This window comes from Lucilia cuprina, chromosome 4 (assembly GCF_022045245.1).
Source record: "Lucilia cuprina isolate Lc7/37 chromosome 4, ASM2204524v1, whole genome shotgun sequence".
NCBI lineage: Eukaryota > Metazoa > Arthropoda > Insecta > Diptera > Calliphoridae > Lucilia > Lucilia cuprina.
The window spans coordinates 7,124,402-7,148,148 of record NC_060952.1 but is presented as its reverse complement, the minus strand read 5'-3'; the positions used below and the strand labels follow the sequence as shown (position 1 = coordinate 7,148,148).

Sequence of the window (23,747 nt, the reverse complement as noted above, 5' to 3'; positions counted from 1 at the left end):
TTATAAAGAAATTAAAAATTAATTGTGAATTTTAAAAAAATAAAAATTTCTATAAATTTTTAAAAAAGTCTATTTATTGAATCAATTTTTGAATTACAGATGATGTAATTAAAAATTATTGGTCTATAAATGGTTTAATTAATTATATTATGGAAAATACATTATGGTTACAGTAAATTAATTAACGAATTAAACATTAAACAAAAATTAATTAATTATTGTTCAATTACGTCAAAAGGTTAAGAAATATAAAATATTAATTTTTAAAACAATTTGACACGTTTTTTTATAATTAATTGAAAAATTCATGGTCCTGTAAACATTAGATTTGTTTAGTTAATATTATTTTGCAATAATGAATGAATTTAACCTACTAAAGAGCTGTGATCTAAAGCTATAATATAAAACGATCCTCACAACTTATTCAACAAAAAATATTTAATTAAAAAATATTGAGCGAAACCTGCAACCATTTCTTATTATTTCGTCAAATTTAAATGCTTTTAAATCTTCATATTCTTTTAAAATAAAAAAAAAAACTAGTTAATTTTTTTTATTGTTTATACTTTTTTAAGGAAATCCCCCTTTAAAAAAATTATTTAAAAATATAAACAACAAACTATTCAAAACAAGTTTTAAACATATTTTAATTGACACAAACATACAAAAATTACCCAGTGATCAAGTTGGTAATTTGCATAATTTAGGCCTTCTTAAAACACTTATAAATTGTATGACTAAACGCTGGAGCTGCGCATGTCATTTATGATTAAAATAGAGACATTGTGCAAAAAAAAACTGAAATAAATCTATTCGACATCATTAAAGTTTTAGCTAAATTATTAGCACGATACCAAGCTTAACTTAACTTTAAATAATATATGTAATTGTGATTAAAAAAAATTTATTTATGCCATGAATTTTAATGAAAATAATTTTGACAATTTTAAACTTTTACAACATATGGCAAAATTGGCTTTAGCTTAAATTAGTTTAAACAATCAAAATTTTTATTGTAATTATTAAAAATAAGATAATTGAAAGGTATTCAGTTACAATTTTTAGATTGTAACTATTGCATTTAATACATCGATATTATAAAATTAATATTGAATTTCACTTACAAATGCGACGACAACATGGCTCATTGATTTGTCATCTTATTATATTTAGGGAAATGATAGATTTCTTAAAATTTTTTCTTGTATCTTTTTCAGAGAAGTAAATTAAATTTGCATTTAAAAGTGAAAGGAAAGGAAAGGAAATCTATCTATGTAATACCAAAATACATGCATTTCAAATTGTTTTCTTTTGCAAAAAAATGCAGACATTTAAAAATGAAATGCCATAAACAAAATAACAACTTAAAATGTTTAATGTTTTTTAAATACAAATATAAAATTAATGTGGCAGCAAAGAATTCACAAAATAATTGTCGAATTGAACTGAAATGGCTAAAACTTAAAAGAAATAAATATAAAAATTAAATGCAATAATAAATCTTAATATTTATATATGAACAATTGAAATGGTATTAGCTGTATAATGTATTTTATGCATAAATTTTTGAATTTTAACAATAGTTTAGTAGTATTGGTTTTGTTATTTCAAAAAGTGTTTGTTATATATTTTTTTAATATAATTTAATTACTTCTATATACCTTTGTCATTGAATACTCGCATGGTATTGACTGACAGGTAGTCATTGTTATGGATTTTTTTTAAGAAAACATGTCGAATGTGGGTTCTATGGCATGCAGACAATATTAATTAACCTTTTTGAGCAAAAGTATTTGTATTTAAAAGAAATAATTATAATTACAGTGGGGTCTAGGTTGCTTCTGTTCATTTCTAGTTCAGTTGTAGTTGAGTTTTAGTTCAATTCAAGTTCAGTTCTAGTTCAGTTCTAGTTCAGTTCTAGTTCAATTCTTGTTCAGTTCTAGTTCAGTTCTAGTTCAGTTCTAGTTCAGTTCTAGTTCAGTTCTAGTTCAGTTCTAGTTCAGTTCTAGTTCAGTTCTAGTTCAGTTCTAGTTCAGTTCTAGTTCAGTTCTAGTTCAGTTCTAGTTCAGTTCTAGTTCAGTTATATTTCAGTTCTAGTTTAGTTTTAGTTCTGTTCTAATTCAGTACTAGTTCAGTTATAATTCTTCATAAATTAAATTTTATCAGTCTTAGTTCAGTTCTTCTTGAGTTCTGGTTAAAAGCCATTGTTAGCAAAATTGTACTGTTTAAAATCTATATTGCGGAAATTAAGGTTTTTTTTTAAAATTTTCCAATCCAATAGCTTTACATCACTGTACTATCGATATTTTCGGAGCTATGCGCATATCATTTGAAATATAACCCGATATCTACGTATTACATATTAATGTCAAAGTAAATTGAACGAATTCCTATAAAATTCTGTATCAGCATGTTCTTTTCTAAAGCAAGGTTTTTAAACAAGATTTATAGCACTTGTATTAAAAATTTTCTGCTTAATAAAATAATATTTGTTTAAATTATAGTAAAATATTTATGAATACAACAACATGCAGTGCCATGAAAAATCTATTTTTTGATACAGATCTATCACGAAAATGATTATACAACAAAAAATGACTTTAATATAAAATAAAAAATCAATTAATTAAAGATCACCTGAGAAAATGTCAACTAAAATTCATGCCCCTTAACTCATCATGACTTTGTATTAGAAGTTGACAACTCATTGAATTTAAATGCAATATAAAAATGATTTATTATGTAAAATTTGTATGATTTTCTTTTGTTTTAATTTATTTATTATTATTTAACTTTAGAGTGGCCAATTTGAGTACACACTACTAGTTTTTTTTTAAATATAAAATTATAGTTTAAATTACAGGTTGCTACATCAAGGTTTTTGTTTGAGATGTGTTTTTTACAATTTCTTTAAAAGTTTTTTTTTTCTTAAATAAAGAAAATTATATACATTGTATATTGTGTAGGTGATTAAATGACCATATGAGATTATTACAATTCCACCCAAAAAGGCATTCAAAAAATAATAGTTTCCGTCATGTTGGTTAAAAAAAAAAAAGAAACGGCAACTGTCTTTACATCAAAATCAACTTTAAGTACAACTGTCTGAATTATTTTGTTAAATTAGCTTTAAACTTAAACAACAAATTTGATTTTCCTATTTTGTTTACAATTGAAATGCAAACAGCATTTTTTTATGTTAAAAATTTCGTTTTAGATAAAACAAATTAAAAAATTAAGTGATTTTTTGGTGGCCAAATTATAGTCTGTCTGCTTTTTTTCAGACATTGACAATCACTATGTCTGTGTTTAATTTTTTTGGGGGGTTTCAACCTTATCACCAGACATGGTTTTAGTATTTTCTGGGTGGGAGTGTTTTAACCGTGAGACTTTTGACTTTTATTATAAAATAATTGTATCACAACCAATTAATTTAATTGTCTCGTTTAAAATTGAAAAACATGTTACGATTTAGTTAATCGCTGTTTAGTCGTTATTATTTTTGAAATCTTTTTACCACGAATATTATTTTATATTAATTTCTTAATTTTAGTTGTGATTTATTTTTAATAGAAACAACTTTTGCAGACAGAAAATGTCAAGGCTTTGAAGCAAATTATAAAAATTTTGATGTAGTTATTATTTTAAATCATAGAGGATATTATAAAAACTGAAAAAAAATTTGAACCCAAAATTTGATTTCCGGTTAAATCCATTAAAACTTATTGCAATCGTTTATCTAAAATTATGGAACTGAACTAGAACTGAACTAGAACTGAACTAGAACTGAACTAGAACTGAACTAGAACTGAACTAGAACTGAACCAGAACTGAACTAGAACTGAACTAGAACTGAACTAGAACTGAAATAGAACTAACCTAGAACTGAACTAGAACTGAACTAAACTAGAACTGAACTAGAACTGAACTAGAACTGAACTAGAACTGAACTAGAACTGAACTAGAACTGAACTAGAACTGAATAGAACTGAACTAGAACTGAACTAGAACTGTGATTGTCAATGTCTGAAAAAAAGCAGACAGACTATAATTTGGCCACCAAAAAATCACTTAATTTTTTAATTTGTTTTATCTAAAACGAAATTTTTTAACATAAAAAAATGCTGTTTGCATTTCAATTGTAAACAAAATAGGAAAATCAAATTTGTTGTTTAGTTTAAAGCTAATTTAACAAAATAATTCAGACAGTTGTACTTAAAGTTGATTTTGATGTAAAGACAGTTGCCGTTTCTTTTTTTTTTTTAACCAACATGACGGAAACTATTATTTTTTGAATGCCTTTTTGGGTGGAATTGTAATAATCTCATATGGTCATTTAATCACCTACACAATATACAATGTATATTAATTTTCTTTATTTAAGAAAAAAAAAACTTTTAAAGAAATTGTAAAAACACATCTCAAACAAAAACCTTGATGTAGCAACCTGTAATTTAAACTATAATTTTATATTTAAAAAAAAACTAGTAGTGTGTACTCAAATTGGCCACTCTAAAGTTAAATAATATAAATAAATTAAAACAAAAGGAAAATCATACAAATTTTACATAATAAATCATTTTATATTGCATTTAAATTCAATGAGTTGTCAACTTCTAATACAAAGTCATGATGAGTTAAGGGGCATGAATTTTAGTTGACATTTTCTCAGGTGATCTTTAATTAATTGATTTTTTATTTTATATTAAAGTCATTTTTTGTTGTATAATCATTTTCGTGATAGATCTGTATCAAAAAATAGATTTTTCATGGCACTGCATGTTGTTGTATTCATAAATATTTTACTATAATTTAAACAAATATTATTTTATTAAGCAGAAAATTTTTAATACAAGTGCTATAAATCTTGTTTAAAAACCTTGCTTTAGAAAAGAACATGCTGATACAGAAATTTTATAGGAATTCGTTCAATTTACTTTGACATTAATATGTAATACGTAGATATCGGGTTATATTTCAAATGATATGCGCATAGCTCCGAAAATATCGATAGTACAGTGATGTAAAGCTATTGGATTGGAAAATTTTAAAAAAAAACCTTAATTTCCGCAATATAGATTTTTAAACAGTACAATTTTGCTAACAATGGTTTTAACCAGAACTCAAGAAGAACTGAACTAAGACTGATAAAATTTAATTTATGAAGAATTATAACTGAACTAGTACTGAATTAGAACAGAACTAAAACTAAACTAGAACTGAAATATAACTGAACTAGAACTGAACTAGAACTGAACTAGAACTGAACTAGAACTGAACTAGAACTGAACTAGAACTGAACTAGAACTGAACTAGAACTGAACTAGAACTGAACTAGAACTGAACTAGAACTGAACTAGAACTGAACTAGAACTGAACTAAAACTGAACTAGAACTGAACTAGAACTGAACTAGAACTGAACTAGAACTGAACTAGAACTGAACTAGAACTGAACTAAAACTGAACTAGAACTGAACTAGAACTGAACTAGAACTGAACTAGAACTGAACTAGAACTGAACTAGAACTGAACTAGAACTGAACTAGAACTGAACTAGAACTGAACTAGAACTGAACTAGAACTGAACTAGAACTGAACTAGAACTGAACTAGAACTGAACTAGACTGAACTGAACTAGAACTGAACTAGAACTGAACTAGAACTGAACTAGAACTGAACTAGAACTGACTAGAACTGAACTAGAACTGAACTAGAACTGAACTAGAACTGAACTAGAACTGAACTAGAACTGAACTAGAAACTGAACTAGAACTGAACTAGAACTGAACTAGAACTGAACTAGAACTGAACTAGAACTGAACTAGAACTGAACTAGAACTGAACTAGAACTGAACTAGAACTGAACTAGAACTGAACTAGAACTGAACTAGAACTGAACTAGAACTGAACTAGAACTGAACTAGAACTGAACTAGAACTGAACTAGAACTGAACTAGAACTGAACTAGAACTGAACTAGAACTGAACTAGAACTGAACTAGTAACTGAACTAGAACTGAACTAGAACTGAACTAGAACTGAACTAGAACTGAACTAGAACTGAACTAGAACTGAACTAGAACTGAACTAGAACTGAACTAGAACTGAACTAGAACTGAACTAGAACTGAACTAGAACTGAACTAGAACTGAACTAGAACTGAACTAGAACTGAACTAGAACTGAACTAGAACTGAACTAGAACTGAACTAGAACTGAACTAGAACTGAACTAGAACTGAACTAGAACTGAACTAGAACTGAACTAGAACTGAACTAGAACTGAACTAGAACTGAACTAGAACTGAACTAGAACTGAACTAGAACTGAACTAGAACTGAACTAGAACTGAACGAACTAGAACTGAACTAGAACTGAACTAGAACTGAACTAGAACTGAACTAGAACTGAACTAGAACTGAACTAGAACTGAACTAGAACTGAACTAGAACTGAACTAAAACTGAACTAGAACTGAACTTGAACAGAACTAAGAGTGAACTAGAACTGAACTCAACTAGAAATAATGTTTTTATTCAAGTAATTTTACATTTTCGCCAACGATATGTTATTATATTATAAGTTTTCAAAAAAACTTTTTCTTTAATACTTTGTGTTAATCTACAACTATTTTCCATTTGTCTTATTTAATACAAAGTAATAAAATATTTTTTAACAATCAAATTTTGTGAATTTTGTTATAAACGTTTTTCGATTAAAAAGGATTCGTTATAAAATTGTTAAGCATACACACACAAAATATTGACAATTACCAAATAAAGAAAAATGAAGCCATAAAAAAATTAATTATGTATATAAAAAACATTACATTCCTTTCCATATAAAAATTAGGAAAAACATTGAATATTTAAAATCGCCCTCTACAATGATTTCGTAATGAATTTAGATGGTGTGTCTGTTGTTTTATAAAACTTGAAGTAAAATGTAACAAAAAAAAAAACGAAACGAAGAAAAAACACCTGGTTGATCGGTTAGTGATCAAACATTAAACGAAAGGTTTAGAGACACGATAGTTTTTTATTTTATTTTCGCTCTTATTTAATTTTCTAAACAAGTCTATATAAAAAAAAAAACTAAGAAACAAATAAACTTTTTTATATAAAAATAAACAACAACAAACTATTGCATTTTGTATTACCACAAACCCAGAGCTATGAAATCGATACAAGTGACCGTATTTGTATTAATGGTGAATGTATGTATTACACTGACAATTCTTACGGATCACTTGCGGGAATTCTGGTTTTATTATTTGCTGTCATTTAAAGGATGTGTGATTGGAGTTTTGGTTGTGATTACGTTTTATTTATAGATAAAAACTATGCATGTATTTGTTATGTTGATTTTTTGTATTAATTTATTGAATGTAGAAACTGAACTCAATTAGTAAAATGATATTTTGTTGTTTTTATTTAGAGATCATAAAATGTTTAAATGTTTTCGTATAACCTTCAATGGTATTTCATTGATTTGCGTTAAAACACTAAGTCTAACATGGTCAAAACTTGTTGTAATTAGAATCGCATAGGAATTGTTATCTTGATCCTAGTTAGAACTGTAATTGTAAAATGCGTGAAATAAAATAAAAATCAATTTTTTATATGTTTAATAGCATTAAGGCTTGACAATAATCTATCTATCTATCTATCTATCTATCTATCTATCTATCTATCTATCTATCTATCTATCTACATATCCATCTATCTATCTATCTATCTATCTATCTATCTATCTATCTATCTATCTATCTGTCTATCTATCTATCTATCTACATATCCATCTATCTATCTATCTATCTATCTATCTATCTATCTATCTATCTATCTATCTATCTATCTATCTATCTATCTATCTATCTATCTATCTATCTATCTATCTATCTATCTATCTATCTATCTACCTATACTGTAGAAGTGGTCACTAAATTTATATAAAAACGAAGACTGTTCTAAAAATATTGGACTTAAGGTGGTAAAATCATAACCATTTAAGGATCATAAGACATGTTCAACATGAAGTGTTTCATACTGAATACTCTTGCCAATATGTCCAACAAGAACCACTATTTAAAATATATATTAAAACTAACACAGATACTTATCGTGAAAGAACCATGGACCTATAACTCTAAAGCTATAACAGGAAAATCATAGTTTATACTTATCACCATACCCACGTAATTCCTTAAATTACTATGTTCAAACAAAATTAACAATTATACTTTACTAGTTTAAATCATGTATGTTACTACTAGTAAATTTATATTAAAACTAACACCGATACTTATCGTGAAAGAACCATGGACCTATAACTCTAAAGCTATAACAGGAAAATCATAGTTTATACTTATCACCACACCCTCGTAATTCCTTAAATTACTATGTTCAAACAAAATTAACAATTGTACTTTACTAGTTTTAATCATGTATGTTACTACTAGTAAATTTAATATTAAAATATTTCAGATTCTAAGACAAATTTTGTCAAATCGCAAAAAAAAATCACTTAAACCTGTTGTGCAGACTTTGGTCAATACTCTACAATGAGCAAAAAAAAAAAACAATAACCAGTCGGTAGTAATTGTTCTTTGACAAACCGGCATTAAAATAATAAAAAATAAAACTACTAAATAATAATGAACAATTCATGCAACAACAAATATTTATGTGTTGTTGATACATTATTTTTTTAATTTATTTTTTTATTTTTCTTCGTGTTTTATATGAATTACAAACTCCTATAATGTGCAATTGCCCAAAATAATAACAATGTTGTTGGAATATTTATAAACTACAGCATTATGGTGGTAGGGGTATAGGGGTTTAATCTGGTATTTGTAGCAGGTTAATTTAAGGATCCTACTAGCATTATGTGTTTCTTAGATAGCTTGTCCGTCTGACTTCCAATCCATCTCGAAAAAATCTTTAATAATATTAATTTATAAATAAAATTTGGCTTCGCTTTATAACTTCTAAAATTCCTTTATTATTTATGGCAAATGTCATAAGTCAATATAATTAAAATTTAAAACTACTACATGGGAATCAGTAAATAGTAATCGATACAAGGCGATCCTACTGGTACCTTAGGTGTAGAGAATTATACAGTCTGATTTGTTCTAACAAAATTTTCGACTCGTATTTATTGAAAATATTGCGTTGATTTCGTTATATTTTTATTTGTATTATACTTTCAAAATAGATGTTTGAGCTTATTTACCATATTTGTTTATTAAGTTTGTTTAAATTTTTTACACTTATTATAAATAATTTATTTAAACGTTTAAATTTAAAAGAAAAACGATATAATAAAACAAATTCATAAAGAAAATTAATGATTTCAAAAAATACACTTAATTAACTTCAAGCATTAAATAAATAAACTTTATGATATAAAAGAAAATCAAGGTTGTTTTTCCTGAAATACTTTGAAAAATTAACATCTCATATCCATAAAATAAAAATCAAGTTTATTTGGAATTTAAGAAAAACAACAACCGATTAAAATCTCTATAAGCCGATATCAAAAAAAAAATTTGAATGTGAATGTTTTTTTTTTACTGCAAGAACTACTTACTTCAGCGTACCATTTCTGGTCTTTTAACTGAAAAAATATTAATAAAATGTTACATTTTTTGAAAGTGGACACACGTTTAGATTTATTGTTAATATTTGAATGTCAGTTAAAAATGTGCATTTTCTACATCACTAGTTTAGAAAATAAACAAAAATTTGATTTGATTTTTGCAATTAAATTGTGGAGAAAAGTATATTTGCAACAGGTTTAATATACATAAATAAAAAAATTTACAAAAAAATTTTGTTAAAATTTATTTAATGAAAAATTGAGTACCGGAAATGTAATTTCATAATGATGTTCTTCTTCCCTCTTTAAACTTATTAAATATTCTGATGAAAAATTTTATTTGTATTAAAAACTAGGATTCACTATGTGTGTGATCAATGAAATATTTTCATTAAATGAATGTAAATTATTAATGTTATTGACCTTTTCTTTATAATTAAAAATACTATCTCAAGTAAATCAAAAAAACCTTTCACTTTTGTCTTAAATTAAATTGAATTTACGAATTATTTAATTCGTAACATTAAGAAAATACCATTAGGGGCATTATTGCGTGTATTAAAAACACGTAATAAATAAACAATTTAAGAATATAGACAAACTACTTTTCAAGTTGTCAAAATTTTCTTTAAAAGAAAAAATAAATAAAAATTTATCCAACTGTGATTTAATAGCAAACTTTCAATATCTATTATTAATGTAGGCTTTGATACTAATGTTATGGGTATTATACGTTTATGCTGATGTTTGTAGCATCAAAAAAAATGTTGGTCTCAGTCAAAACTTAAAGTATACCAGTCATTTTCTGGACACGCTGCGGGTAAAATCGGTCCTTTATATCACCTAGTCCCAAAACAATTAGGCCTTTGAACTCAAAATACTTTTGGGAACAAAACTCAGCACAGCTTACTTTACTATCTATCTATCTATCTATCTATCTATCTATCTATCTATCTATCTATCTATCTATCAATCTATCTATCTATCTATCTATCTATCTATCTATCTATCTATCTATCTATCTATCTATCTATCTATCTATCTATCTATCTATCTATCTATCTATCTATCTATCTATCTATCTATCTATCTATATCTATCTATCTATCTATCTATCTATCTATCTATCTATCTATCTATCTATCTATCTATATCTATCTATCTATCTATCTATCTATCTATCTATCTATCTATCTATCTATCTATCTATCTATCTATCTATCTATTTATCTATTTATCTATTTATCTATCTATCTATCTATCTATCTATCTATCTATCTATCTATCTATCTATCTATCTATATGGTCTCGGAACCTGGCGCTTGGTCTCCAAGTTTGTGTGTTTTGACACCATTCCATTGAATACAGGGGAATTAGTTTCTGATAATTGACGATATACAGCTCTTTTTAGGGTGTCAAGATATTTTCATTTACTGAATTTTAGATTAAGCCTTTAGTTTATATGGGTTAACTCATAAAATATTATTAATATTTTTTCCGATTTCGTTCTTTTTTTTTTCAATATCAAAACATTTAAAAGACATTATAATCTAACTTAAGGAACATGTCTGTTTATTTACATGAAAATAAATTGTCCGCAAAAAACATAGACGCCAACAGTTACATGAACAACAAAATGAACCTAGATTTAAAGCATAAAAATTAAATTAAGATATTTGACAGTTCAAGTGGAGCTTGTTTTTATTTTACATTCAAAAAAAGTCATTACTTGTGGGAAAGCAAATAAAATAGAGTAACTTAATTTATTGCGCCTATAATCTTTATAAATTTGTATAAAAAAATTATATATTTTTTAAGCCAAATTGTTAAAATTATTCACAATAAGAACTTGGTATTTATATTTGTTCTATAGAGAAAAAATAATCAGTATTCATGCAATTGAATTTGATGATAATAACTGAATATAGTGTTTACAGCAACCGAAATATGACTACATTGCCAAATTAAAACTATTTTCTTCAATAAAATCATACGTTTTACAATAAAATTTTAATTTTAAAAATAATAATAATAATAAACTTTATTTAATCTACCTGTGATGAAAATTTTTTGTTTAACTATTTCTCTAACATTTATAAGTTTGTTTAGATGTAAATTATGTATTCCATACGAATTATAAAACTCAACTATCTAATAACCGCTAAAATAATTACCTTAAACAGAATTTGAAAACAAAAGTAACCAGACTGACCATAATAGTATGAATAAAAAAGCCTTAATGATTTTAGAACGTAAAAGTGATTGGCAGAGACCGTCGGTCGTCGGTCGGTCGTCGGTCGGTCGGCCGTCTTAGAAGTGGCCATAACCATAAGTAATGGAACCCATAATAAAGTATCTATCATAACATAACTACTTTTTTCCAACAAAGTTTTTCTTTGTTTTCTAATACGTTTGCGAAATACTTACAAAGTGTGGAGTTTGATTCAAATTGAAGTCCGTTGCTGGGGATTGATTTGTATGAGTTACTTGCTTGCCAGCTTGTTTTCATTAAAAGGCAAACACCCCAAGGAGTGGTCTTTTTTTTTGAGTAACACATGCACATACTAAGTATAATATTTTATTTATTTTTTTCCTTTCGATAATGGTGGTAAAAATTCTTGCTAAGGTTTTCAAAGAAATATTATAGTTTCGGAAGTGCCACCACTCACACACAAATTATATCGAAAATCTTTGTAATTTGAATTGGGGTCGTTTACATGCGAAGTCATAAGGTTTTGTTTTCGTAGGTACTATTTAATTTAGTTTAGTATGGGTAGAAAAATAATGAAAGATCTAAATCAATTAGATTGTTTTTTAATAGCTTCGGTTAACTCCGCCAAAAAATGATACAAAATAAATAATGGTATAGTGTGTCAGAAAATTGTATAGTTTCTTGTTGAGTTTTAGTTAAGTTCTAAATCAGTTCTTGTTTAGTTCTAGTTCAGTTCTTGTTTAGTTCTAGTTCAGTTCTTGTTTAGTTCTAGTTCAGTTCTAGTTCAGTTCTAGTTCAGTTCTAGTTCAGTTCTAGTTCAGTTCTAGTTCAGTTCTAGTTCAGTTCTAGTTCAGTTCTAGTTCAGTTCTAGTTCAGTTCTAGTTCAGTTCTAGTTCAGTTCTAGTTCAGTTCTAGTTCAGTTCTAGTTCAGTTCTAGTTCAGTTCTAGTTCAGTTCTAGTTCAGTTCTAATTCGAAAAAAACGAATTTCTTACGAAGAAAAACTCTTCGTAAGAAATTAGAATAAAGTCACATAGTTGTATAGAAAACTAACTCTGCACTTTTATTACACACTGTTTCTAACGTATTGTTAACTTTAATATGAACTTTGTAAATATAATTAAATTATATGCATGTAACATATATTTTCGCCTGTGGTCTTATGTAGTGTTACCAAAAACAAACTTTATTACTTCATTCATTTGAAAAACGATATTCAAGTCGTGTACACAACTATAACCATGACACACCTCTGGCTGCTGTTATTTCTCAACTCATGGCTTCAAAGTAAAGCTCAGGGTTTTGGCATTAATCTCATTAAAGTACCAGACGATGATCGGGCACAAATTGTTTGTACCGTTGCTTTGTTGGGGAAATATTTTCATTCTGGAGAAGCACTCTCCGGATCGGTGCTACATATGAGCATTACCTCAGCTAATGCACACGTGCAGGAATCATTGTTATATGCGTTGCATACTAATCCAAATTATCCTTGGACCATAGTGGTAAAAGATACTCATCGAGATAGTGATATGGAGGTAAAATTACAACATATTTTGCATGAAAAGCCCCAGTGTTATTTTTTTGTCATTGAAAATATGGAAGATGAAGATATGGATGAGGTTTTTGAAAGTTGGAAGTCTAACTTGAATTGGAATCCCTTGGCTCAGTTTGTGGTCTATTTTTCATCGGTAGAGGAAACTGAGGAGGAAATGACGGATATTATGATAGAGATTTTGTTAAATTTTATGAATAAGAAAATCTATAACGTTAATATAATAGGACAAAGTGAAGAGAGTAGTTTTTATTTTGGTAAAACGGTGTTTCCCTATCATCCGGATAATAATTGTGGCAATCGGGTTATTTCGATAGAGACCTTGGATATTTGTGATTATCAGGAAAGTGAAAAAGAAGAAAATGAGGAAGAAGAAGGAGAGGAAGAAGAGGATAATGATGAAATGGAAGAAGAGGATAATGATGAAACGGAAAAGGAACTAGAAGACGGGAAAGATATAAATGAAGACGGCAAAAATAATACAGATAATCAGGATTCATCAAAATCTAATGAAAGTAATGTACAGGAGGGTGGAGAAAATGTAACTGGCGAAGAGCAGACCGAAATAGACATTGATAATCTAAGTCCCTCTAAATCTAATGAAGATAAAGAAAAGGAAGGTGGCGAGAAAGAACAGGAAGAGAAAGAAAATGAGAAAGATGATACAATTACGCAATCCTCCAAATCAAACGAAGAGGAAAATAAAGAAGTAAAACAGGATAAGGAAAATTACAAAATATCTCTCAATAGCTATAATTATAATCAAAAGAGTTCAACTAAAAGCACTAACATGCAATCAAATGATGTAGAATATATTGATAATATAGACTTCGCAGAGGATTACAAAACTCTTGCCTACAAGAGCAATGCTACACAACACGCATCCGAGTATCCAAAAATTTATATTGAAGAATTATATCGAGCTTTATTTTTAGATAAATTTCCCAAAGACTTAAGTGGTTGTCCATTAGTTGCTGCCTATCGGCCCTGGGAACCCTATATATTTAACGAAGCTTTAGACAATAGTCTCTATTCAACCTCAACGGGAAATAATCACACGTCTTACAATAGCACTTACGATGGAGATGAGGATATCGATGCAAATGATGACGATAACGATGACTATATCACTTATAACGAACAACAAGACATAGATGCGGAAACACCGGGATCCTCCTCGGAAATACGTTTGAATGGTATTGAATATAAAATGATACAAACTATAGCAGAACGTTTGCATATAAGCATTGAAATGCAGGTGGAGAATACAAATCTTTATCACCTTTTTCAGCAGCTAATAGATGGGTAAGATACAAGACTGAGAAGATTTCGAATAAACTACTGACTGGACTATGGACGAGACTATATACTAACTATGAACGATGCTATATACTCAACTATGGACGATTCTATATACTAACCTATAGACTAGACTATAGACTAGACTATAGACTCGACTATAGACTAGACTATAGACTAGACTATAGACTAGACTATATACTAGACTATAGACTAGACTATATACTAGACTATAGACTAGACTATAGACTAGACTATAGACTACTTGGACCATAGTGGTAAAAGATACTCATCGAGATAGTGATATGGAGGTAAAATTACAACATATTTTGCATGAAAAGCCCCAGTGTTATTTTTTTGTCATTGAAAATATGGAAGATGAAGATATGGATGAGGTTTTTGAAAGTTGGAAGTCTAACTTGAATTGGAATCCCTTGGCTCAGTTTGTGGTCTATTTTTCATCGGTAGAGGAAACTGAGGAGGAAATGACGGATATTATGATAGAGATTTTGTTAAATTTTATGAATAAGAAAATCTATAACGTTAATATAATAGGACAAAGTGAAGAGAGTAGTTTTTATTTTGGTAAAACGGTGTTTCCCTATCATCCGGATAATAATTGTGGCAATCGGGTTATTTCGATAGAGACCTTGGATATTTGTGATTATCAGGAAAGTGAAAAAGAAGAAAATGAGGAAGAAGAAGGAGAGGAAGAAGAGGATAATGATGAAATGGAAGAAGAGGATAATGATGAAACGGAAAAGGAACTAGAAGACGGGAAAGATATAAATGAAGACGGCAAAAATAATACAGATAATCAGGATTCATCAAAATCTAATGAAAGTAATGTACAGGAGGGTGGAGAAAATGTAACTGGCGAAGAGCAGACCGAAATAGACATTGATAATCTAAGTCCCTCTAAATCTAATGAAGATAAAGAAAAGGAAGGTGGCGAGAAAGAACAGGAAGAGAAAGAAAATGAGAAAGATGATACAATTACGCAATCCTCCAAATCAAACGAAGAGGAAAATAAAGAAGTAAAACAGGATAAGGAAAATTACAAAATATCTCTCAATAGCTATAATTATAATCAAAAGAGTTCAACTAAAAGCACTAACATGCAATCAAATGATGTAGAATATATTGATAATATAGACTTCGCAGAGGATTACAAAACTCTTGCCTACAAGAGCAATGCTACACAACACGCATCCGAGTATCCAAAAATTTATATTGAAGAATTATATCGAGCTTTATTTTTAGATAAATTTCCCAAAGACTTAAGTGGTTGTCCATTAGTTGCTGCCTATCGGCCCTGGGAACCCTATATATTTAACGAAGCTTTAGACAATAGTCTCTATTCAACCTCAACGGGAAATAATCACACGTCTTACAATAGCACTTACGATGGAGATGAGGATATCGATGCAAATGATGACGATAACGATGACTATATCACTTATAACGAACAACAAGACATAGATGCGGAAACACCGGGATCCTCCTCGGAAATACGTTTGAATGGTATTGAATATAAAATGATACAAACTATAGCAGAACGTTTGCATATAAGCATTGAAATGCAGGTGGAGAATACAAATCTTTATCACCTTTTTCAGCAGCTAATAGATGGGTAAGATACAAGACTGAGAAGATTTCGAATAAACTACTGACTGGACTATGGACGAGACTATATACTAACTATGAACGATGCTATATACTCAACTATGGACGATTCTATATACTAAACCTATAGACTAGACTATAGACTAGACTATAGACTCGACTATAGACTAGACTATAGACTAGACTATAGACTAGACTATATACTAGACTATAGACTAGACTATACTCTAGTCTATAGTCTAGTCTATAGTCTAGTCTATAGTCTAGTCTATAGTCTAGTCTATAGTCTAGTCTATAGTCTAGTCTATAGTCTAGTCTATAGTCTAGTCTATATTCTAATCTATATACTAGACTATAGACTAGACTATAGACTAGACTATAGACTAGACTGTAGACTAGACTATAGACTAGACTATAGGCTAGACAATAGACTAAACTATATAATATACTATAGACCAGATTATAGACTAGATGTATGGACTAGACTATAGAGTAGACGGACTATAATCTAAACTAAATTCGAATATAACTAGACTATATACTTGATGAATAAAACCATCCCACTTCCTTTTTAGCGATATTGAAATGGTTGTTGGTGGCATTGATGAGGATCCCAGCATAAGCCAATTTGTGTCCAGTACCATACCCTATCATCAAGATGACTTGACTTGGTGTGTGTCCAGAGCTCATCATACCACCAATCTATTTAACTTTATGGCAACATTTCAAATTGGTGCCTGGATACTCACCCTAATCTTTATACTAACAGCCTCATTGAGTATTTTAATGTCCCAACAATATCTACGTTTGCATTTGGGTTTTCTTAAAAGTTATTTCAGCATCAATGTCTATGTAATGGGCATTATACTAAGTCAGGCCATAAACTTGCGACCAATACCAACCAGTTTAAAGTTGTGTTTTGGTGCAACATTTTTCATGGGTCTCATGTTTAGCAATATTTATCAGAGTTTTTTGGTCAGTACATTGACAACGCCTAAGTCATCGTATCAAATTAGTCATTTAAATGAGATTTATCAGAATCGCATGCACATCATGGGCAGTGTGGACAACGTAAGACATTTAAATAAGGAAGGAGAGGTATGTACTATGTACGCAAGTAAAAATTTATCAATGATTTAAAATTGTTTAATATTTTTCCTAGATCTATCGTTATGTGCGCGAACATTTTCAAATGTGCTACAATATTGAAGAGTGCTTACAGCGTGCCGCCAAAGACACAAAACTGGCTGTGGCCGTTTCACGTCAACACTCCTTCTACAATCCTCGTATACCGCGCGACAATCTCTACTGCTTTGATCGCAATGAAAACATTTACGTTTATTTGGTGACAATGTTGATGCCAAAGAAATTTCATTTATTGCACAAAATCAATCCGGTCATACAGCATATCATCGAATCAGGTCACATGCAAAAATGGGCACGTGATTTAGACATGCGCCGCAAGATTAGCGAAGAAATACAACGTGCTCGTGAGGAACCGTTTAAGAGTTTGACACTCTCACAAGTTGCTGGTAGTTTTGTATTCAATGGCCTTTTATTGTTGTTCGCCACATGGATGTTTGTCATGGAACATGCAGTTTATTGGTTGGTTGTTAGACGTAGGACCAGATTAAAGTTGGCCAAATATATGCATAGGAAATTGGTTTGAATTGTTTGTTTGTGAGCAAAGCAGGCTGATGTAAACAAGTCTGCAGTGTTTTCGTGAATTTCTGAATTAAATGTTGAAAATTAAAAGTAAAATTTATTTATATGTAAACTCCATTTAATGTTTTGATAAATTGTACATTTAAAACAAAATTAAATTTTTAGTTATTGTTTTATATTTTTCTTATGCAAAAATTTTCAATAATTTCTTTTTTTTTAGAAAATTTTTTTGATTTTTTTTTATTTATTTTTTGAAAATGTTTTATTTTTATAGAAAATCAAATTTTTATTTTTATAAAACAAATTTTATATTTTTAAATATTTATAATTAATTTTCTATTTTTAGAAATCTAAATTTTCAATTTTTAGAAATTTTTCCATTAATTTTATTTTTTTTAGAAAAATTTGAATTAATTTCCTATTTTAAGAAAATTATTCTATTTTTAATAACTTTTTTATAAAACATTTCCAATAAATATTCTATTTTTATAAAGAATTTTTTAAAAATTTTCTATTTTTATAAAATATTCTTTTTAAATGTTCTATTTTCACAAAAAATTAAAAATCAATAAAATCTCTATTTTTATGCAAAATATTTGATAAATTAAAAAATAAATTTTCTATTTTTAAAAAAATTTTTTTGATAAAATTCCCCTTTTTACAAAGTTTTTAATAATTTTTTATTTTTATAAAAATTTTTTAACAATTTCTATTTTGATAAAAAATTTTCTATTTTTATGGAAAATTTTGATAAAAGTTCTATTTTTATAATTTTTTGTTTTAATTTTCTATTTTTATAAAAAAAAAACAGTTTCTATTTTAATAGAAAAATTCTATTTTCATACAAAATTTTTGATAAATTTTCTATTTGTATAAAAAATTAAAAAAAATATTTTTATAAACAATTTTCTATTTTTTTTTTTTTTGTAAATTTTAAAAATTTTTTCTGTTTTTATAGAAAATCTCGAAGAAAACATTAAATTTTAATTGAAAATTTCCAATAAATTTTAGAAAAATTTCAAAGAAGTTAAATAAATTTTAAATAAAAATATATACTTTAAAAAATAGTTTTAAAAACAATTTTCCATTTAAATGGAAAATTTTCTATTTTTATAGAAATTACCAAAAAAAAAAAAAATTTTTTTTTTTTAAATTTTCAATAAATTTTAGAAATTTTTTAAATTAATTTATATTTTTATAAAAAATGTTTAACAAATTTTATATATTTTATAATAAATTTTAAAAATTTTTCCATAAATTATTGAAAATTGTCTATTTTTAAAAAATCTAATTTCCTTATAAGAAAATTTGTAAATAAATTTCAGTTAAAAAAATTAAAACTTGCTTTCAATTTTTCTATTTTTACAATAAAATTGATTTGTTTTTAACTTTCCACAGATTTTCAAATTTTTTTTTAAATATTCATTAAACTACATTGTTTAAACATTACTGACGTCATATTGAACTAATCAATATTTGCATGAACTTGATGGTAAAAATGTTTTTTTATATATTTCAAAATTTTATGTTTTAATTTCAAAACAATAATTTATAAAAAATTTAATTGAACATAAGAAACTTATTTGTCCAATTCACAATCACTGTTGTATAATAGTATGTCGTAATTTTTTTTAAATATTAATTTGTTTTTGTTTCAAAAAAATTGGATATTAAAAACTTTTATGACATAAAACATTACAACCATACTATATCAATTGTGAATTGCACAATTATTATGACTTTAAATCGCATTTATCAAAAACACAGTTCGATTTAGAAATTAAGTTGAAAGTTTTAAGATTTTTATTATTATTTTTTAAATTATATTGCTTTAAAATCGAGTTTATAATTTGAAATATATATTTTTAAGACCGTTACTTTTGCAAGCGGTCCCACTATAAATCTTTCCACCTGTCTGGGCATAAAACTAAATATTTTTTAGAAAAAGTTTTTTGTCTATAGTTTTCCCAATTTTCCAAATTTCTTTAATTTCACACGTTTGAGTTAGTTTTTTTAAATTTCTATTGTGTTTTAAAAATGTTTTTGGAATTGATTTTCTAATATCAACAACAAAAAATAGTTTTGTATTGATTTTTATTTTTATTTTATGCCTGGTATTGTAATCAAAAAATGTTTACATTAAATGGTTTCTATTTTCCAAAAACAAAATTAATTATTTGTTTAAACAATTTCCAAAATTTTACGCAAAATCACAAAAGAAACGAATAAAAAAAAAACAGAATTAGACCAACGTGTAGGCGAATGAACGGAGAGAGAACAAATGAGCATTTGAAAAGAAAATTTTGAGAAACATAAACTTATATTTTTCAAAAAATCAACAAAATTTTTTTTTAAAAAAATATCTAAATTTGTTTGTGTGTGTGAGTTTAATTACGTTTGCCAGTATAGAAAGATTATTTAGAAATAACACACCCACACTAAGATAATAATAGATACTAAGACATGCTAAAAAAAAAATATTCAAAATTTACTAAAAAGAAAATCAAGCGAAAAGTATAAACAAACTCACGAATACACAACAAGAATGGCGCAAACGATTGAATAATTCCAAAAATAAAGAACAAAAAAAAATATAAAAAGAAATATAAAAATGAATCTCAAAACAATTTGTATACAGAAAATTCATACATATTTAACTTTCAATAGATTTTTTGTTTATTTTAGAAAAGAAATTTCAAATTTAGCATTAGTATAGATATGTATGTATTTGTGTGTGAGTTTATCATCATTAATTTTCTTTATTTACAAAATTTTTATTTGATTTTCTATAGCGAAATTTTCCTGAGCAAATTCTTTAATAGACATGCGTGCCTTACTTCTAAAAAAAAAAAAACAAATATACATATTAATAATATTGTGGAGATTCCATTAGGTATGAGTTTTGGCCGCCAAAGTGCTCCCACTATATAATTATGATGCACCAGAGTTTGTTGCTACGAATACATTCAACATTTGAATGTATATTGAATGATATTTCTACTACATTTACTTTTGTGTGTTTAAATTAAAAAAATATATATATTTTTTTGCTAAAAATATTGCTACACATTAGCTATATGTACTTCTATATACATTTTTATATAAATTTACTTATATATAATTTACATAAACGTGTACATATATTCCATAATTTATTTTAAATTTTGTGTATTTTGTAAAAACAATAAATTTTCTTTTTAGTTGTGTAAATTATAAACTCAACAACTACAATGTATTTGAATAATTAAAAAAGAAAACTATATCTTTCTAATTACAATACAATTTATCTACCTTTTCTTTAATTAGCTGTAAAAATAAATATAGAACAATTTTTAAAACAAACAAGTTTTTAATCGATATCTTAATATGGTTGGTCTATAAATATATTTTATAAAATTATAAGGATATTAGCTCTTAATACTTTTCCAGATATTTAACACTTTGTGTTACTTAATACTGGCCTAACTAACTAATTAACCAAGTAAAATATTTTTAAATTTTGTTAATGAGTATTGTAGGTAATGTACTTATTTCACATATTACTTGGTAATGAGTTGTCATTATCAATAACATAAATTTTTATTTAATAAAATTTGTAGTCAATTGTCTATAGCGTATGTCTAATAAGGAATTTGTTAGTGTTTCTAACCTTAGTCGATTTTGGAAGTTCTTTTAAGAAATGTTCTTGTAGCAATTTGTGGAAACCATTGCAGATAGAATGATAAAATTACTTTTTAATGGGGCATTGAGTAAGTGAATAGAATAGCAAATATAAAAAATAACTGTAAAACCAGTTTTAAATCCGGAAAAGTCGGCTAAGCAGATTTGTAACCAGTTTTTTTTTGGTCATCGTCGAAAAAAAGTAGTTATTCACCCAAAAAGTTATTACTTTAACTAATCTATCTATCTATCTGTCTGTCTGTCTGTCTGTCTGTCTATCTATCTATCTATCTATCTATCTATCTATCTATCTATCTATCGATCTATCTATCTATCTATCTATCTATCTATCAATCTATCTATCTATCTATCTATCTATCTATCTATCTATCTATCTATCTATCTATCTATCTATCTATCTATCTATCTATCTATCTATGGAAGAGGTTCTAAGGCCCAGACTTAACATTCCCCAGATGTTAACATAGATGTTCAGGTTTTTCCTGCTAAGTTTGGAGATTATAACTCTTACAGTTTTCTAGATTTATGAATTTTTGTATTTAATTCATATGAAAGGTGCTTAGAATTCAAATGTTAGTCCGCCTATTCTCCCTTTAAATGTTCAGGTTTGTTAGATACTTTTTTTGAAATTTAAAATTTTGCACAGATATTATTGTTGGTCAATATCGGTCCACTATTTCACCTCCTATATAATCTCCTTCTGAATATAACCTTAGCGCTCATAACTGACTAAAGAAAGCATATTTAGCTGTGAAATAAGGCATAAATATGTTCTATAGGAACTTAAATCTAAATCTGCTTGTACAATTTTATGAGAACCGATACATAATTGCACTCAAAAAAGACCCCTATGGAAAATAACTTTAACGCACATAACTGGTGTAAAATACTAGTAAATTATATTAGACCTTAATCTCTTTATAAAATCGAAGATCGTCCCATGTGGTTACAAATAAGTAAAAGATCGATTCGATATACTATGAGTCTACCTTCCGAAATAAAATCATTTTTTTAAATTTAAAGAGTTTGGTCCATAATTAACCCTATCCCCCATTTATTACCCTATTTTTATACATATATGTGATAATAAAATCATTAATCAAAAGAAAATGATCATAAAGTTCCATAAATTCGTGTGAAACAACATTTCAATAAAATTTACTTTAATATTCGACGAGTAACGAAACCTATTACTTATCAAGACCCTTGTTTTATGGATTTTTTTTTTAATTTGTCACGCTCAGAAGTTTTACAGAACATACCTTTTTTACAACAGTTCAAGAACTATTTTTTCCGTGATTGTTGTTCAAAATTGTTAAGATTAAGACCAATATTGATTAAGCCTAAAAACAGATAGCGCAAAATCGAATGAGTTAAATGTTAAAATTTTGGACTAAATTATTTGTTAGAAAATTACCAGAGAAAAAATTAGTAAGAAAGAGCCTCTGTTAACCTTCCATCCTACACATGAAATTTTTCAATTGTTTGTAACATTTGCACCAAAAAAAAATAAATAAAATTTCTAATTAAATGTTCTACATAATTGAATTTAAAATTTTAATTTTAACATAATTTTTAAAATTTAAAAATAGCCCACATACACTCATAATATGAATATGTTCATTGCTGTTGTAGACATTTAGTTTTTCACTAATTAAAATCATATTGAAAACACTCTTCCTGTCATTTATTCACAATTATTCACAACGAAGAAAAATTCCTTTTTAAATATTGAAAATAAAAACAAATATGACATAAAGAATGCGTCGTTTATTTTGAAAATAACTGAATATTTATTCAAATGCAAACATAAAACAAATTGAGGTAAAATTGAAAACAAAAAAAAAAAAAATAAACACCAACAATATAATAATCCAAACAACGCGCACCTTTTAAGGATGCGATGCTGCAAATTGAAAACACCAAAGTGCAACAACTTTTACACACACTCATCATCTACCCGACATTTGGACGTTACGCCACACATTCGCAAATACAAGACATAAAAAAGTCATAAAGATCAGAACAGAACGAAACGGACGTACGGGATGAAAGTATAGCAACCGTCAAAAATAATTATGATTAGAGGCTAAAAACAACAATATTTT

General features: G+C 27.2%; 2 protein-coding genes across 2 annotated transcripts in view; one reads left to right on the top strand and one right to left on the bottom strand.

Moving 5' to 3' along the window:
• The window catches only part of LOC111675662 (band 4.1-like protein 4B), a 73,654-nt gene that overhangs the window by 26,316 nt on the left and 23,591 nt on the right, over nucleotides 1–23,747 (bottom strand). The gene's annotated exons all lie outside the window — the stretch shown is intronic.
• LOC111675687 lies at nucleotides 13,055–18,122 on the top strand. Its single transcript, XM_046949947.1, has 4 exons — nucleotides 13,055–14,626; nucleotides 15,009–16,300; nucleotides 16,869–17,391; nucleotides 17,456–18,122. Exons 1-4 carry the CDS (start codon nucleotides 13,055–13,057, stop codon nucleotides 17,960–17,962), a joined length of 3,894 nt encoding a protein of 1,297 aa, XP_046805903.1. The 3' UTR covers nucleotides 17,963–18,122.

What these genes read in the sequence shown, in the direction of transcription:
- LOC111675687 (XM_046949947.1), top strand. Translation starts at nt 13,055, where the DNA reads ATGACACACCTCTGGCTGCTGTTATTTCTCAACTCATGGCTTCAAAGT. An exon ending in TTTCAGCAGCTAATAGATGG is followed by an intron (nt 16,301 to 16,868) that starts GTAAGATACAAG and finishes CTTCCTTTTTAG; the next exon opens with CGATATTGAAATGGTTGTTG. An exon ending in ATTTAAATAAGGAAGGAGAG is followed by an intron (nt 17,392 to 17,455) that starts GTATGTACTATG and finishes TATTTTTCCTAG; the next exon opens with ATCTATCGTTATGTGCGCGA.